Source organism: Lagopus muta, chromosome 1 (assembly GCF_023343835.1).
Source record: "Lagopus muta isolate bLagMut1 chromosome 1, bLagMut1 primary, whole genome shotgun sequence".
Classification (NCBI taxonomy): Eukaryota; Metazoa; Chordata; class Aves; order Galliformes; family Phasianidae; genus Lagopus; species Lagopus muta.
The window spans coordinates 114,576,141-114,593,683 of NC_064433.1; the positions used below are offsets into that span (position 1 = coordinate 114,576,141).

Consider the following 17,543-nt stretch of genomic DNA (forward strand, 5'->3'; position numbering starts at 1 on the left):
CCACGTGGAAGAAATGTCACCCACTGACATTCATCGAAGCACAGGGAGCATTGAAAGAGACCAAGCAGTGGATGTGAGCACAGTGAGGTGGGGGGCAGTGGCAACAGCAAGAGTAGGTCAGCTCCGCTGGTGCAGATTGTTACAGGTGCAGCATGGCGTGCAAACTCTTGTTCATTGCTGGTGAAAAGGCATAGCTCATGGTGGTGACAGCTTTGTAGCTGAGAACGTGAAGAGGCTTCAAGACAGATTACAGCTTTCCTGTGTGGAACTCTATTTTCCAATTGAGTTGAAGCGGGATTTCTCTCCAAAAGTCTGGCAGCCTGTATCTGGATGGCACGGATGCTGGCATTAAGGGGCTGCGTGGCCCTGGGCAGCTGGGAGCAAGTCTGAGCCTTGCTGCCTCTGGGCGCATGCACTCACACAAACAAGTGTGCATGCGTGCAGGTGCACACACACACACCCCCAACTGCCTCAGTGACAGAAGATATTGTCCTCCTGTCTTCCCTGTCTCTGTCTATACTGCTGGAGGCTGTCCTGAGGAGCCCTGTACCCTGAGGTCCCAGAGGAAGTCAGGATCAGGGGAGGAGTTTGCCTCAGTTGATGAGGACTGGGTTAAGGAGCAATTAATCCGCACATCCATAAATGCATGGGTCCTGATGGGATGCACCCATGGGTGCGGAGGGAACTGGAGAATGTCATTGCTAAGCTGCTCTCCATTATCTTTGGTAAGTTGTGGGAAATAAGAGGGTTGCGTGAGGACTGGAGGAAAACAAATGTCACTCCAGTCTTCAGAAAGGGCAAGAAGGAGGACCCGGGTGACTATAGACTGATCAGCCTCACCTCCATCCCTGGAAAGGTGATGGAAAAGCTTGTCCTTGGCACTGCCTCTAGGCATATCAAGGAGAAGAGGGTTATGAAGGGCAGTCACATGGCTTCACCAAGGGGAAGTCGTGCTTGACCAACCTGACAACCTTTTATGAAAACATGACCAGATGGATAGACGATGGTAAAGCAGTGGATGTGGTCTATCCTGATTTTAATAGAGCATTTGGCACCGTGTTCCACAGCAGCCTTGCAGTTAAACTCAGGAAGGGTGGTCTGGACAATTGAGTAGTGAGGTGGACTGTGAACGAGCTGAAGGAAACAAGCCAGAGAGTTGTGCTCAGTGGGACAGAGCAAGTCTAGTTGGAGGCCTGTATCTAGTTCCTAGTACCCCTCCAGGGTCGCTACTAGGACCAGGACTATTCCGTATATTCATCGATGACTTGGATGAGGGAGTAGAGTGCACTGTTAGCAGGCTTGCTGATGACACAAAGGGATGAGGGAGCTGGGTCTCTTTAGCTCGGAGAAGAGGAAACAGAGGTGGCCTCGTTCACGTTTATAAATATGCAAAGGATGTGCATCAGGAGGATGGAGCCAGGCTCTTTGCAGTGACACCCAATGACAGGAGCAGGGGTAAAAGGCGCAAGCTGGAACACAGGAGGTTCCACAAAAATAGGAGAAAAAACTTCTTCATGGTAAGGGTAACAGAACACTGGAATGGGCTGCCCAGAGAGGTTGTGGGCTCTTCTCTGGAGACATTCAAAACCTGCCAGCACAGGATCCTATGTGACCTAATTTAGGTGTTCCTGCTAAGGCAGGGGGATTGGACTAGATGATGTTTCGAGGTTCCTTCCAAATCCTGACATTCAGTGACTCTGTGATTCTGAAACAGGTATGGAGAAGGGACAGCAGCTATTAAAATGAAGACTTGGTTAAAAAAAATACTCTTTTCACATCATAGTTGGGATTTTGGTGTTTAATTATTCAAATAAATAATACAAATTTTTAACTCATCTTTTCTTCCCTCTTCCCTCTTCCCTCTTCTCTCTTCTCTCATTCCCTTCCCCTTCCCTCTCCTCTCCTCCCCTCTCCTCCCCTTCTCTTCTCTCTCTTCCTCTTCCTCGTCCTCTTCCTCGTCCTCTTCTCTTTTCTCTCTTCTACCGCCCCCACCGTTGAAGACAAAACTCTCTTATTCTCCTCCATGTCTCACTAGAAAAAGGAGAGTCTCAAGTTGTGACTGAGTCATTTTTGCCTCAAATGGGCTTTAGAGGACAAAAGAAAAGCTGCTTCCTCCCCGGCTCCCTCTGGCAGAAGCAAACTACAAGTGTGACCAGAGCAAGAGCAAAGGCAGGAGTACCAATACCTGTCTGTGGCCTTAGGCAGCCGGGAGAAGTTGTCAATCATGACCTCTTTGTGACAGCGGGTGAGGATGACCACCGCCTGGCACAGGAAGGGCATGAACGTGCTCTGCTGCGCGGATGATGTGCAGCTGCGCAGAATGTAGAGGATCATCAGCGCCTGAAAGAAGAAAGGAAGAAAGAGCAACTTGCTGCATCCTTGACTCTGCAGTGAGTAACCACGGACATTCAGCACATGAGCAGTGCCTGCTCCTTTGACATGCTGCCAAGGCCTGAGCCTAAATTTCATGCCAGCCACCCTGTCCAAGCCCTGGCTCTGCACTCAGGCTGTGCTTCTTTAGCACAAGAGACAAACAGCACAAGGCGTAGTGCAGCAGCCAGCAAAAGTCCAAGAGAGGTGGAAGAAAGTCTCTTACGTCCCGACAGATGTCCTTCCCGTACATCTGCAGAAAGGTGATCAGCCACTTCCCAGCTGCACGCACACGCATTCCCCTGGCTTTCCGGAAGGTGTCCTTGATGGCCGTCATGAAGTCGACGGTTTGTTCCAGGGGGAAGTTGCTGCACACCACCTGCAGAGAAAAGAGAAGCAGGAGAGATCTCATCACTGCTCTGCGGCAGCTCTTCAGAACAGAAAGCAGTCTGGAGGGCGTTCTTAGCTCAGCGGTTTGCTGGTCAGTCAGGTAGCAATTGCAGTGCTCCTGCTGTCCATACCTTCCATTCATATGTATGGGGGTTGAGCGTTCTCTCAGCTTCTCCATCCATGCTGTTTGCTTACATGCAAAGCCTACCTCCCAACAAGCCACAGTCGCACATGCACACGCACACACACACACACACCATGGAATCAGCTCCTCGCTCTGGGCGCCTGAAGGCCAGACATAGCTCAGCGCCTCCTGCTACTTGCTGAGAAAAGCGGTCTCAGGGTGGCAGCTCTTTCTGGAAGTGGTGGGACAGGCTGGAGGGAGCAGAGGGATGTGCAGAAGCCTACACACTGAGATCCTGCCGCTCTTTTTTGGGTCCACTTACCCTTGCGATTTTGGATGAGGTCTGGAGCTGAGCGATGGTGCTGCAGTCATTCAGCCCCTCACACTGGCTCCCAATGTCTCCCATCTCAATGACTCCGTTGGTCACCTTGGCTGGAAAGAGCACGGAGAGAAAATGGAAGTCATGCTTCTGAAAACAGAACCTCCTTCCACGGGGGATAGACAGAGGACAGGGTGGGGACAAGAAGAGAGCTGTGCACAGTACATCTCCCTCCTGTACACAGGGCCCGGCCTGTGGGGCTCTGGTAGCGCTGCGGAGGAGAGCACAGGGCTGGTGCATCCCGCTCTACTCACCTTGGATTCGCAGAAGGGAGCTCAGGCAAGTGGCGGCCAACTGGCGGGATGTGGGCATGGGGTCACACGTCAGTGGAGCCAGCAATCCCACCAAGGAGCCAAAGTGCTTGCAGGCACCTCCTCTCTGCAGGGATGAGAGGCAGGAACAAAGCTGTAGGCAGCCCCAGCTCTCCCTAGCTTCTCCTGCCCGTGCCTTCCCCACACATGGGTGACACAGCATGCACAGCTGGGCGGAGCTTGCCTTCCAGCTCAGGAACACTGGGGAGGGAGCAGGGGGCATGCGAGGGGGCTCTTTACTCACTTGAAGCTCTTCACAAGCAGCCAGCAGCTGGGAGCAGGTCTGCAGGGCCCTCTTGCGCTCCCACATGTTGTCTGATGTCAATGATCTCTGCAGGACCTGGGGCAGAGCATCCGTCTCACTACGGACATCTTTTCTTTCCCTTCCTGCCACCCTTCTCCTTCTCCCTGTCCCTCCTTTCCTGACACGTTCCCTCAGGGCTTGCCCTGTGGCTCCACATGGCCTCACTGAGCAGCGGCACTGCTGCCTGCTCTCTCTGCAGACACTCCTGCCTCCTAATCCAGGAGCCTTTCCTCAGCTGCGGCCTGCCAGGGGCTGGCTCCTGCCTTTTCTCATGCAGGGCCCATTTCTCTGCCCATTTCTGAGCTCGCAGTGAGCTGGCACGTCTGCAGGAGATTTCTCCCCCTCTCATCGTCCTCTCAGTCCCCGGATCTCTGTCCCTGCTACCAAAAGGCACCATGCTTTCTCCCTTTCCCCACCAGTACTCACGTGGACTATGTTCTGGAAGAAGCTGAGGGTGGGCTCTGTCTTGAGTAGGACCACCATGAGCTGGCCAAGAGCTTTCAGTGATGTTTGCTGAAGCTGAAAGTAGAAGAGGGGATTGAGGTGTGTCATCATGGCTGGTGTCAGAGCACAGGTCGTGTGTGCTGAGAAAGGGCTCCGAGTGAGAGGTGGCTGGGAAAATTGCGGCAGGTTACCTGCAGGTACTGTGCTGCTTGCCGTGACTTCTTGATCTTCAGCATCATCCTCGCTGAAGGGTGCGTCACAATATTCCTGCAGCACAGAGTCAGCATTTCACTCATGTCCTTGCTTCCTACAGAAGGCTTCAGCTTGCTGACAGGAGAAAAGGGAGAGAAAGCAGAAAGAGTCTTTACTAGTGCTCTCCAGAGTGCTTCAGACAACATCTGAGATTCTCCTGATCAAAAGCTGCAAAGCCAACACCCCCAGTCTGTGCTGCTGAGCGCTGTATTCAGTTCCATCAGCACTCGCCTCCTCCCTGGCAGCAGTGAACAACCTCCCTCTCTGAAGGGAAGGAGACCCCAGGTGTCCCTTCTCTTGGCTGCCTGGGGACAGGAGCACCAGGGCCTTTCTCCCTGCCCAGAACCTCAGCTTAGCTGGGCACAACAGCCCAGCCTTCTCTCCTGTAGATGTGGCTCCTCACCCCCTACCCCCTCCAGGCCTTCCGAAGCTATCCTAAAGGGGGACCACCATCCTGCCTGGCAACCCCAGAGGCTCCAGTCCTTACCTCAGCTGCTCCAGGGCCAGAACCACCTTGAGGGGCACTGGGGATACACGGGTGCCCAAGTAATACTTCTTCAGCAAGTCCTGCAAGTACCAGAGAAACATTGTCAAAGTGGGTAAGGGGCATGCGAGAGCTCTTCTGCCCGGCGCAGAGACAGACACAGCTGCCACACACCGGCCCCATCACTCCCACATTTCCCACCGAGGCACTGCAGGATGCAGCAGCTCCACAGCTGGTGGACCTAGCCCACTGCCCAGCACCCAGGGTCCCTGCCAGCTGGAGACGTGTGGCTGAGGGAGACCTGCATGGCTCCAGGGATGGGAGCCTCGTGGCACGGCCCGGAACTCCTCTGCAGAGAGCCCTGTCTCTAGGCACTCACCATCAGGATCTCCAGCAGCTTGCCCTTCAAGGAGGGGTTAAGGAAGGCGGAGCCACCCACAGCATGGACGGCAGAGCTGAAGTCAGTGATGCTCTGCACCAGTGCGAGCTTGTTCTGCAAGTCCTGGGGCCCAAGAGAGAAGAACATTCTTAGAACTGTGGGAAGGGTCAGTGGCTGCAAGGGGGACACGTGGGGGCAATGCTAAGGGAAGGGCTTGGATCTTCGTCTGGGCACAAACCGTTCTGTGAGGGACCTTTGGAAAGAGAAGGCCCATTGAAATGGACATCCCCCCACGTGGAGGGGCTGCAGCTGGGCGCTCTGACACCCTGGCACGCTGTGAACTCTCACCTGGCAGCTGCAGCTGTACAGCAGCAGGATGTTGCCCACAATGTCTCCCTCCAGGCGGGCGAGCAGCTGCTCCTTGGAGGCTCGCAGTGCCAAGCTGCCATGGGCGAGGATGAGAGCGCTGCGTGTAGCCTGAGCTCTCGTGCTGTCCAGCTCCATCTGTGAGGGGAGAAATGCCTTGAGACACTCGCTCAGCAGCCCCCAGTGCCCTGCGGTGCACCTGGGCTCCCAGGGCAGGAGCTGCTGTGAAAATAAGGCAGAAGAATGCCAAGATGGAAACCCGTAGCACTTTACCTTCTTGCGCCTGGAAATCCTCCCATTGCGGCCTTTGCACAGCCTGGACGCAAACACGGTGAGTGTGTCCAGGACTGTGTGGAAGTTGCTGTCAGCAGCATGGCTGACAAGAGAGATCATTCCCTGCACAAAAGAACGAGGGGCAGTTGGCGCAGGCCTGAACCCATCGGCGCGGCCAGCCACAGTGGCCGGGCTGGTCCTCACTTGAGGGAAGCAGCAGCGGGGAGGAGATGGAAAGGCCTGGAGCAGGGCCAGGAGAAGCCCTCTGCCCCAGGGACAGAGCGGGGATGCTGGTAGAATCTGGGAGGAGAGCTCACCTGGGCCTCAGATGGCTCCTCTGCATTTGCCCCCTCCAGGTGCTGCAGCAGCTTCTCTTGCACATGGAGGACTTCCTTACAAGCTCCCAGAACGGTCCCCAGAGCCTTGTACAGGAAGGTCTGCGTGGGAAGGGAAGGAATAAGCTGGGATGTGGCAGCAGCCTGACCTGCTGGCAGAGGGACAAGTGGGAAGGACCCACGCTCCCTGGGAGTCGCTGAGAGCAGCTGCAGGGCCGAGCTGTAGCCAGCCCCCAAGCAGTTTGCAGGCAAAGGCCCGCTGGGGGGCACGGGCTGGGGAAGCAGCGTGAGCAGCCCGTGTGGGCAGAGCACCAGCCTCAGCCTCAGCCCCAGCCCCAGTTGGGCACCTGCAGCTGCACCGCTGGGGAGAGCCGGGGGAGACCTACCTTTTCTCCAGAGCTGCTGGCAGAGCTGCTCAGCTGCTGGCTCAGCTCACAGCTCAGGGCCATGGTCCAGGCCTCGTCCTCCATGATGTCCAGTGATGCCCTCACAAACTGTTGGAGAACAGGAAAAGCCAATGATCCCTCTCCCTTTATCTCTTCCCAAATTCCCAAGTCGCTGCAGCCTTCTGGGGATCAGCTCCCCCCAGCATTCCCTCCATTAAAGCCGCCTGCCACTCTTTTCCTAGGACCCCCCTTGGGCTTGGGACAAAGAGGAAGAGGCAGCGCCACAAAGACGTGCAGCCACACCACAGCAGCTTTTGAGAGGCTGTTCCTGGTGGCTTGTATGGGAGCGGGTCTCCTCGAGGCAGGCAAGCACTTCTCTGCACCATGCCTTCCTGCAATGCTGTACCTTTAGCAGACGGGGCTCCCACTCTGCAGAGTCTGTGAAGCTCTCATCTTTCCCTGCACAGCAACAAGAAGCAAAAAACCTTTGCTTGGGATCAAGCCACAGAAAAAGAGCTGCTGCAAACCCGGCTTGGCCTGGGCACTCGGCACTGCCAAGCCGGGACCTGCACCCCCTCCACAATGACCTGTCCCTCCCCACAGACACTGTCCCAACAGGAGCACAGAACTGATGGCTCCAAGAGGGCTGTCTCAGGGGACTTGAAGAGCCCACCCGTGCCCTGGAACGGACAGATCCCCGGGGGGAAAGGTCTGCCAACATCAGTGCTGTCTCCCTCGAATGGGAACAGCAGCAGAGCAAGCGCTGGGGCACAGACAACACTTCCCCTCTGCCACGCTGCAGAGCTGCATTTTCACTCCCCTCCTTCCATGCCTCCGTCCCTCCCTCCCCACCAGCACTTTACCTTCGAGGCACTGCAGCAGCAGAGGGATCTCAGCAGCCCACACAGGCTCCACAGCTCTGTGGATCTTGCTGTGGAGGTTTTGCATGAGAAGCAAGGCAGCGGCTTGGAGTTCGCTGCCTGCAACAGGGCTCCCTGCCACCACCTGAGCAAGAGCGAGGAGAAACTGGGTCACTTGTGCAGCAAGAGAAGTGGCTTCCTCCAGGAGGGAAGCAGCCTGGCTCTCCCTGGAGGGCAAGGAGCAGCCAGCAGCTTTGCCCCTGGTGCTGCAAGCCTGGGTAGAGAACAGCATCCCCAGGGCTGAGGCGGGCACTGGCACGCTTGCCCTTGCTGCTTCCTCCTTGCGTATCGTGGCACTGGCCTCTGGAGCATGTACTCACCAGCAGACGTGCCAGCAGTATCTGGGGAGTCAGCAGTGGGCCTGCAGGGAGAAAGAAGTGCTGAGTGAGATGCAGACACGCCATGCCCTGCCGTACACACCTCTGCTGTCCCTTCTGGGTGCCAACGTGGGTCAACAGAGCTCACAGGGGGAGTTTCTGCTCCTACCTTGAAACATGGAGCTGAGGAAGTGGGGATCCAGTTCTTCCATGTCCCGCACCGTCAGCTCCCCTCTCTCAGCCAGGGCTCGGATGCAGCGGGAGACCGGGATCAGCATGCCGGTGTACTGGGCTGGCACCACGTACAGCAGCAGCCTTGGCCACAGGAGCTGTAGGGAACGAGGCGGTTGAGCATGTCAGCATTCCTGCCTCCGCTCAGAGATGAAGAGGATTCTGTGAGTTTCCCTGAGTCTTGTGTGCATCAGAGCACGTTGGAGGAGAGGCGTAGGGTGTTGGAAGAGGACAAGGAGCACGTGGTGCGAAGGCACCGAGTGGCAGCAGGGCAGAGTGTGACTTACTTTGGAGATCCCTCTCGCGGAGACATCCAGTGACCCCAGGATGTCCATACACAGCTCTTGGAGAGCTCCCTCTTCCTGGGCTTCCTGGGCAGAAAGGTCTCCGGCTGCCTGCACAACAGTGGTGTTGAAATGCCGATTACTCTCAGTTCTCAGGGACCTCTCATGAGGCTCAGTGCTTCTGTGCCAGCCTCTGAGCAGCACTGGTCTTCCAAAGGAAGATGCTGCCCACTGTCCTTACCCTTCTTCCTGTGGTGCGGCTGAACTCACTGAAGATGTGCCCCACCACATCCCAGGCTGAGCAGCTCCAGGCGTTAGCGCTGAGCACATCCCTGATGAAGTGCAGCACAGCCCTCCTCACCTGCCAGGAGTCAATTGTGGGTGTGATTTTCCTGCTCAGAAGGCAAAGGGAAGCCACCTGCTCATTGGGGCTGCCCTTTGGGCATGAGCAGAGACAACAGAGCAGAGGAGAAGCCTTGGCTCCTGAGGTGGAGGCCAGGCCTTAGCATCAGGCTGTGTGCTTTCCATGCACAGCACAGGGACCTGACCACTCCACGCTGCCTGCTCTCTAACCACAGGAGCCATCGCAACCACGTTGTCCATGCTCCAGCACCTCCCTGATCTCCCAAGCCCCGCCCTTGTTGGCATCAGCATCTCCACCCCAGCAGTGCTTTCCTTTCCCACGTCAGCTCACCTGGGTACTGGGGTCACTGCACAGACACTGCACAGCCTCCACAACCTGGGACAGCTTCTCTGTCATGACAGGCTCTACAAGAGATGCACAGAAGCATGCATGGAGGCACAACCCATATGACAAAAGGGATCCCTGGAAGTCCAACCCACGGTACTGACCATCAGAGCGAGCCAGAGCGCCAAACAGACCCAGGGCTGCCACACAACTGGCCTTCCTCTGACTGCCCAGCTGCAACTGCAGAAACAGGACCGTTTCCTCTGGGCAGATTCGTGCTGCAGGGAGGAAATGCCACACTGTTATCAAGAAACTCGCACGCATTCCTGAGGCTTGCGAGAGAGGTTTTGGACAGGGCACTGCCAAGCATCGTCATATCTCCTCTGCTTACCCTGCAGCAGGATGCAGTGGGTCAGCTCTGCTCTGTCAGCCTCGCTGTGCTGTTTGGTGTCGTCAGAGAGCTGTGGGAACAAGGTCCATTTGAGAAAATTGCATCAGCACTGAGTATGGGAAAGAAACTGAGCTACCAGCTCTCGTCTCCCTTGGCACTCTTGGGAAGAGGAGATGCAGACAAAACACAGCCTGCTCCGGGGGCACATGCATGGCTCTGCAGCAGCCACAGGCATGCAGGAGCTAAGGCTGAGCAGCCATCATAGGCTCGGAGCTCCACAGTCCTCCTGAGACTTAGTCAAGAGGGAAACTGCTGTGGGCGCAAGGGTAGGCTCCCCTTACCTGGTAGAACACGGCACTGGTGATGGCCAGAAACTTGTCCTCTGGGATGATGGACTGAACTCCCGCTAAGGCCTCCAGGAAGATATTGAGGCTCTGCAAGAGACCGGGAGAGGAAGAAAGTGCTGAAGCCACATCTAGCCACTTGGGAGAGGAGAAACTGATTCCCAGTGGTTTTTCTGTTGGGAGAAGCTCCCGCACAGGTATTCTGTTTTGTCCCCTCCTCCCGGCAGCATGAAGAAAGTCTCTCTGCTCTCAACCGAGCCCTGTTTGGGCATCGTTTGCAGGCATTTCCCACCCAGCAGCCCTCTTCTTCCCCATCAGATACAACTGGATGTGGTCCCCTGGCTGTCAGCACACAGCTCCTCAGGCACACAGAGTCCCATGGTGGTGGTGATGGTAAAGCCTTCCATTCCCAGGATGGGCCCTAGTGACTCCTGGCTTCCTTCTGGCTCCTGTCTGGGTTATTCCTTCCTTCACTGAAGAACTCAGGAAGCCTCAGACCTCCCTTGGACATTTGTTCCTTCTTCCTCCAAGGGCTCCCAGCCTTCTCCCTGCATCCCGTTGACCCCTCATGGCACTTGCATGGGCTCCACACTGATCCCTGCACAACATCTCACCTTGGTCACCGTGCAGGTGTCTTGGGCCTCCTGATACTGGTGCACGAGCCAGAGGACCTGCTCCCAGACGTGCTTTTGCTGCTGCTCCTCTTGCAGGAGGACGGTCAACATGGCAGTCACAGCCCCAAGGACAGCCCGTTTGTCCTGGAGAGGGATGGCAGAGGCCCAGCATCAAAGACTGAAGGTTTGCCCTTCCTACAGAGAGGCCTTTCTCTTTCCCTTTCCCTTCCCCATTCCCCCGTGCCCAGCAGGAGATGGGCTTGCTCTCCCTGGGCAGGCAGGTTTTCCCCACACCCTCATCCCCGGCTCTCCCTGCCACAGTGCTGTGGCACGCGGCTGTTCCCTGGTAGAGAGATCCAGCCCTGAGAACAAATCCAGTTCAGAGCACTTTGCAGAGCCAGCCCTCTCCCTTTCATCACCCCTCTGCTCTCAGCCTGCTGGGCACAGACAGAGCTGCCGACACTGATGTCCCCATCACCATCCCAGGCTGGGAATGCAGCAGTGCTCACCTCTTCCTCCTTGCAGTCCTGCCAGTTGCTCAGCACAGAGCAGAAGAGCTGGTAAAGATTCTGATAGATCTGCTCTTTCTCTGCGGCAGGCCAAGGGCATTGCTTTCTGGAGTGCAAGTGAACCTTGACTCCTTCCAACCATTGTTTCACAACTGAAAATAAAACAAAACAAAAAAATGAATAATCAATTAAAAAAAAAAAAAAAAAAAGGAGAGAGAGAGAGAAAGAAAAGGGAGCCTGTGAGAGTCTGCAGCAGGGCAAGGTGCAAGGGCTGTCCCAAGCCTCCCTGCTTTGGGGCCGGCACTCACCAGCACAAGCAATGCGCAGGGTCTGGCCGCTCCTCACATGGCCCACCACACTGCACAGGCCGGCCAGCATCAGCCACACAAAGGAGATGCACTGTGGAGCTGCAGAGAGGAAGGAGAGGGGCACGGTCAGAGACCCAGCAGTGAGAGAGGAGGGGCTGCAGCCCTGCATCCCCCAGCTCTACGCAGATCACGAGCAAGGGGTGAGACCCCTTTGCCCGGTTGTCAGGAGGCTGAGGGCACTCTACCATAGATGCTGAAGAGTTTGCTCAGGGTGACGAGCACAAACTCCTTGCACATCTCCCGTGTGGCCTTCAGGTGGCCCTGGAGCTCAGCCATCACCAAGGAGAAGTGAGTCCGGGCCAGAGCCACCAGGACATTGCTGGCAGCCATCCTCACGCTGTCCGTCACGCCCTGAAAAAGAGTCACTGGTGACACACGGCACAGGAGGCTGCCCAAGGCCTTCCCTTGGAAGGGCTAAGCCAGCGCCATCCGCCAGCAGAACAGCAGCACGGGCAGGCAGCTCCCTTTGCCTTCGGGAGTGACCCCTCACCTGGGCTGCTATCAGGTCCTGGGACACCTCAGCCAGCAGCCGGTTCACCACTCCGCATGGCGGGCGGCTGTCCTCTTCCCCCAGGACGTGCTCCAGCTCGCAGTACGCCTGCTCTCGATCACCCTGGGGACAGGGATAGGTCACGTTTCGCTTTGCCCTTGTTCCCGGGGAGCCGCCCGCTGCCACCCATCGCTATGCCGATGTGCTGCCGGGGCCTGGCACCCACGGGACCAGCACCAGGGCAAGGACCGATGGTTGGACGTCCCCAGCTCACCTCCTGGTCTTGCAGGCGCTGCAGCAGTAAAGTCACGGCACAGACAGGGACAGGGCTTTCCACCCTGCCTCTCTCCCTGCGACGTATACAACTGGGCATGCAGCCCACACAGGCAAAGAGACCTGGAAGGAAAGAGCAGAGCAGCGGTCGCTGGTGTTGCTTGGAGCCAGGGCCGAGCATGCAGCCAGCTCTGGGAGGAACGCTCCTCCAGCCCCACAGCGCGGGGTGGGCTGCGCTGGCACATGCGTGGTTGGTGGGGAGAGGGGAGAGAGCCTTCCCCTGGCTGGGGTACTGGGGAAACCACTGTGGGTGGCTGCAGCAGAGCAAGGACAGTGCTGCTGGCACGTGCTGAACAGGCATTGGAGGCACACACGTGCTCGGGCAGCACCACGGTGTCCAGAGAGGTGGAGGGACCTCACCTCGAAGGGCTCTCAGCCGCTCCATCACAGCAGGATGCCTCCAGACAGACACAACGCTCTCTCTGGGTTCACTTCCTGCGCGTCCCACAAGCGGACTGAGCCACCGCTCCCACCGCTGCCACAGGGGTGAAAGCCACAACTGTGACATCACAGCAAGGAGTGTCACCTCACAAAGCATGACATGCCCTGGGCTGGGGACCTGTTTTCAAATGGCACATGCAGAGCTGCAATCTAAAGTCTGATCTCTTCATTAAACAAGAAAAACTAAAACTAAAACTAAACTAATTAATACAATAAAATTTAAAAAAAGTTTTGTTACTTATTCTATTATCTGATGCAATTTCTGAGGGCTGCTCTGAAAGTAAGGCCCTCCAATGCTGGTGGTGTGGCAGTAGGAGTTGAACTTTCCCACCAGTATTCCATGGTGTGTTATTGCCGTGTGACCGACGGGAGCAGAGGGGTAGTCTGACTCAATGGATCTGACGTGGAAGTGCAGATGAAGCAGAGGTGTGTCACTGAACTCCTCCACGTGGAAGAAATGTCACCCACTGACATTCATCGAAGCACAGGGAGCATTGAAAGAGACCAAGCAGTGGATGTGAGCACAGTGAGGTGGGGGGCAGTGGCAACAGCAAGAGTAGGTCAGCTCCGCTGGTGCAGATTGTTACAGGTGCAGCATGGCGTGCAAACTCTTGTTCATTGCTGGTGAAAAGGCATAGCTCATGGTGGTGACAACTTTGTAGCTGAGAACGTGAAGAGGCTTCAAGATAGATTACAGCTTTCCTGTGTGGAACTCTATTTTCCAATTGAGTTGAAGCGGGATTTCTCTCCAAAAGTCTGGCAGCCTGTATCTGGATGGCACGGATGCTGGCATTAAGGGGCTGCGTGGCCCTGGGCAGCTGGGAGCAAGTCTGAGCCTTGCTGCCTCTGGGCGCATGCACTCACACAAACAAGTGTGCATGCGTGCAGGTGCACACACACACACCCCCAACTGCCTCAGTGACAGAAGATATTGTCCTCCTGTCTTCCCTGTCTCTGTCTATACTGCTGGAGGCTGTCCTGAGGAGCCCTGTACCCTGAGGTCCCAGAGGAAATCAGGATCAGGGGAGGAGTTTGCCTCAGTTGATGAGGACTGGGTTAAGGAGCAATTAATCCGCACATCCATAAATGCATGGGTCCTGATGGGATGCACCCATGGGTGCGGAGGGAACTGGAGAATGTCATTGCTAAGCTGCTCTCCATTATCTTTGGTAAGTTGTGGGAAATAAGAGGGTTGCGTGAGGACTGGAGGAAAACAAATGTCACTCCAGTCTTCAGAAAGGGCAAGAAGGAGGACCCGGGTGACTATAGACTGATCAGCCTCACCTCCATCCCTGGAAAGGTGATGGAAAAGCTTGTCCTTGGCACTGCCTCTAGGCATATCAAGGAGAAGAGGGTTATGAGGGGCAGTCACATGGCTTCACCAAGGGGAAGTCGTGCTTGACCAACCTGACAGCCTTTTATGAAAACATGACCAGATGGATAGACGGTGGTAAAGCAGTGGATGTGGTCTATCCTGATTTTAATAGAGCGTTTGGCACCGTGTTCCACAGCAGCCTTGCAGTTAAACTCAGGAAGGGTGGTCTGGACAATTGAGTAGTGAGGTGGACTGTGAACGAGCTGAAGGAAACAAGCCAGAGAGTTGTGCTCAGTGGGACAGAGCAAGTCTAGTTGGAGGCCTGTATCTAGTTCCTAGTACCCCTCCAGGGTCGCTACTAGGACCAGGACTATTCCGTATATTCATCGATGACTTGGATGAGGGAGTAGAGTGCACTGTTAGCAGGCTTGCTGATGACACAAAGGGATGAGGGAGCTGGGTCTCTTTAGCTCGGAGAAGAGGAAACAGAGGTGGCCTCGTTCACGTTTATAAATATGCAAAGGATGTGCATCAGGAGGATGGAGCCAGGCTCTTTGCAGTGACACCCAATGACAGGAGCAGGGGTAAAAGGCGCAAGCTGGAACACAGGAGGTTCCACAAAAATAGGAGAAAAAACTTCTTCATGGTAAGGGTAACAGAACACTGGAATGGGCTGCCCAGAGAGGTTGTGGGCTCTTCTCTGGAGACATTCAAAACCTGCCAGCACAGGATCCTATGTGACCTAATTTAGGTGTTCCTGCTAAGGCAGGGGGATTGGACTAGATGATGTTTCGAGGTTCCTTCCAAATCCTGACATTCAGTGACTCTGTGATTCTGAAACAGGTATGGAGAAGGGACAGCAGCTATTAAAATGAAGACTTGGTTAAAAAAAATACTCTTTTCACATCATAGTTGGGATTTTGGTGTTTAATTATTCAAATAAATAATACAAATTTTTAACTCATCTTTTCTTCCCTCTTCCCTCTTCCCTCTTCCCTCTTCTCTCATTCCCTTCCCCTTCCCTCTCCTCTCCTCCCCTCTCCTCCCCTTCTCTTCTCTCTCTTCCTCTTCCTCGTCCTCTTCCTCGTCCTCTTCTCTTTTCTCTCTTCTACCGCCCCCACCGTTGAAGACAAAACTCTCTTATTCTCCTCCATGTCTCACTAGAAAAAGGAGAGTCTCAAGTTGTGACTGAGTCATTTTTGCCTCAAATGGGCTTTAGAGGACAAAAGAAAAGCTGCTTCCTCCCCGGCTCCCTCTGGCAGAAGCAAACTACAAGTGTGACCAGAGCAAGAGCAAAGGCAGGAGTACCAATACCTGTCTGTGGCCTTAGGCAGCCGGGAGAAGTTGTCAATCATGACCTCTTTGTGACAGCGGGTGAGGATGACCACCGCCTGGCACAGGAAGGGCATGAACGTGCTCTGCTGCGCGGATGATGTGCAGCTGCGCAGAATGTAGAGGATCATCAGCGCCTGAAAGAAGAAAGGAAGAAAGAGCAACTTGCTGCATCCTTGACTCTGCAGTGAGTAACCACGGACATTCAGCACATGAGCAGTGCCTGCTCCTTTGACATGCTGCCAAGGCCTGAGCCTAAATTTCATGCCAGCCACCCTGTCCAAGCCCTGGCTCTGCACTCAGGCTGTGCTTCTTTAGCACAAGAGACAAACAGCACAAGGCGTAGTGCAGCAGCCAGCAAAAGTCCAAGAGAGGTGGAAGAAAGTCTCTTACGTCCCGACAGATGTCCTTCCCGTACATCTGCAGAAAGGTGATCAGCCACTTCCCAGCTGCACGCACACGCATTCCCCTGGCTTTCCGGAAGGTGTCCTTGATGGCCGTCATGAAGTCGACGGTTTGTTCCAGGGGGAAGTTGCTGCACACCACCTGCAGAGAAAAGAGAAGCAGGAGAGATCTCATCACTGCTCTGCGGCAGCTCTTCAGAACAGAAAGCAGTCTGGAGGGCATTCTTAGCTCAGCGGTTTGCTGGTCAGTCAGGTAGCAATTGCAGTGCTCCTGCTGTCCATACCTTCCATTCATATGTATGGGGGTTGAGCGTTCTCTCAGCTTCTCCATCCATGCTGTTTGCTTACATGCAAAGCCTACCTCCCAACAAGCCACAGTCGCACATGCACACGCACACACACACACACACCATGGAATCAGCTCCTCGCTCTGGGCGCATGAAGGCCAGACATAGCTCAGCGCCTCCTGCTACTTGCTGAGAAAAGTGGTCTCAGGGTGGCAGCTCTTTCTGGAAGTGGTGGGACAGGCTGGAGGGAGCAGAGGGATGTGCAGAAGCCTACACACTGAGATCCTGCCGCTCTTTTTTGGGTCCACTTACCCTTGCGATTTTGGATGAGGTCTGGAGCTGAGCGATGGTGCTGCAGTCATTCAGCCCCTCACACTGGCTCCCAATGTCTCCCATCTCAATGACTCCGTTGGTCACCTTGGCTGGAAAGAGCACGGAGAGAAAATGGAAGTCATGCTTCTGAAAACAGAACCTCTTTCCACGGGGGATAGACAGAGGACAGGGTGGGGACAAGAAGAGAGCTGTGCACAGTGCCTCTCCCTCCTGTACACAGGGCCCGGCCTGTGGGGCTCTGGTAGCGCTGCGGAGGAGAGCACAGGGCTGGTGCATCCCGCTCTACTCACCTTGGATTCGCAGAAGGGAGCTCAGGCAGGTGGCGGCCAACTGGCGGGATGTGGGCATGGGGTCACATGTCAGCGGAGCCAGCAATCCCACCAAGGAGCCAAAGTGCTTGCAGGCACCTCCTCTCTGCAGGGATGAGAGGCAGGAACAAAGCTGTAGGCAGCCCCAGCTCTCCCTAGCTTCTCCTGCCCGTGCCTTCCCCACACATGGGTGACACAGCATGCACAGCTGGGCGGAGCTTGCCTTCCAGCTCAGGAACACTGGGGAGGGAGCAGGGGGCATGCGAGGGGGCTCTTTACTCACTTGAAGCTCTTCACAAGCAGCCAGCAGCTGGGAGCAGGTCTGCAGGGCCCTCTTGCGCTCCCACATGTTGTCTGATGTCAATGATCTCTGCAGGACCTGGGGCAGAGCATCCGTCTCACTACGGACATCTTTTCTTTCCCTTCCTGCCACCCTTCTCCTTCTCCCTGTCCCTCCTTTCCTGACACGTTCCCTCAGGGCTTGCCCTGTGGCTCCACATGGCCTCACTGAGCAGCAGCACTGCTGCCTGCTCTCTCTGCAGACACTCCTGCCTCCTAATCCAGGAGCCTTTCCTCAGCTGCAGCCTGCCAGGGGCTGGCTCCTGCCGTTTCTCATGCAGGGCCCATTTCTCTGCCCATTTCTGAGCTCGCAGTGAGCTGGCACGTCTGCAGGAGATTTCTCCCCCTCTCATCGTCCTCTCAGTCCCCGGATCTCTGTCCCTGCTACCAAAAGGCACCATGCTTTCTCCCTTTCCCCACCAGTACTCACATGGACAATGTTCTGGAAGAAGCTGAGGGTGGGCTCTGTCTTGAGTAGGACCACCATGAGCTGGCCAA

At 55.6% G+C, this 17,543-nt stretch overlaps 2 protein-coding genes across 2 annotated transcripts; both read right to left on the reverse strand.

The window, feature by feature from the left end:
• Positions 1-1,795: 1,795 nt before the first annotated feature.
• LOC125686024 (maestro heat-like repeat-containing protein family member 2B) lies at positions 1,796-12,723 on the reverse strand. The gene is made up of 31 exons (XM_048929647.1): positions 12,647-12,723; positions 12,228-12,349; positions 11,954-12,076; positions 11,649-11,814; positions 11,404-11,502; positions 11,096-11,247; positions 10,587-10,730; positions 9,970-10,062; positions 9,629-9,698; positions 9,402-9,515; positions 9,244-9,317; positions 8,791-8,910; positions 8,553-8,660; positions 8,204-8,363; positions 8,038-8,078; positions 7,661-7,802; positions 7,204-7,256; positions 6,798-6,905; positions 6,394-6,513; positions 6,077-6,199; positions 5,786-5,941; positions 5,438-5,560; positions 5,062-5,141; positions 4,514-4,649; positions 4,305-4,397; positions 3,819-3,905; positions 3,518-3,641; positions 3,207-3,316; positions 2,597-2,749; positions 2,186-2,340; positions 1,796-2,031 (listed from the first exon to the last, which is right to left on the reverse strand). The coding sequence occupies exons 1-31, from the start codon at positions 12,669-12,671 to the stop codon at positions 1,980-1,982; spliced, it is 3,426 nt and encodes a 1,141-aa protein (XP_048785604.1). The 5' UTR covers positions 12,672-12,723; the 3' UTR covers positions 1,796-1,979.
• Positions 12,724-15,069: 2,346 nt separating this feature from the next.
• On the reverse strand, positions 15,070-16,717 carry LOC125686120 (maestro heat-like repeat-containing protein family member 2B). The gene is made up of 4 exons (XM_048929783.1): positions 16,378-16,717; positions 15,768-15,920; positions 15,357-15,511; positions 15,070-15,202 (listed from the first exon to the last, which is right to left on the reverse strand). The coding sequence occupies exons 1-4, from the start codon at positions 16,672-16,674 to the stop codon at positions 15,151-15,153; spliced, it is 657 nt and encodes a 218-aa protein (XP_048785740.1). The 5' UTR covers positions 16,675-16,717; the 3' UTR covers positions 15,070-15,150.
• Positions 16,718-17,543: the final 826 nt, after the last annotated feature.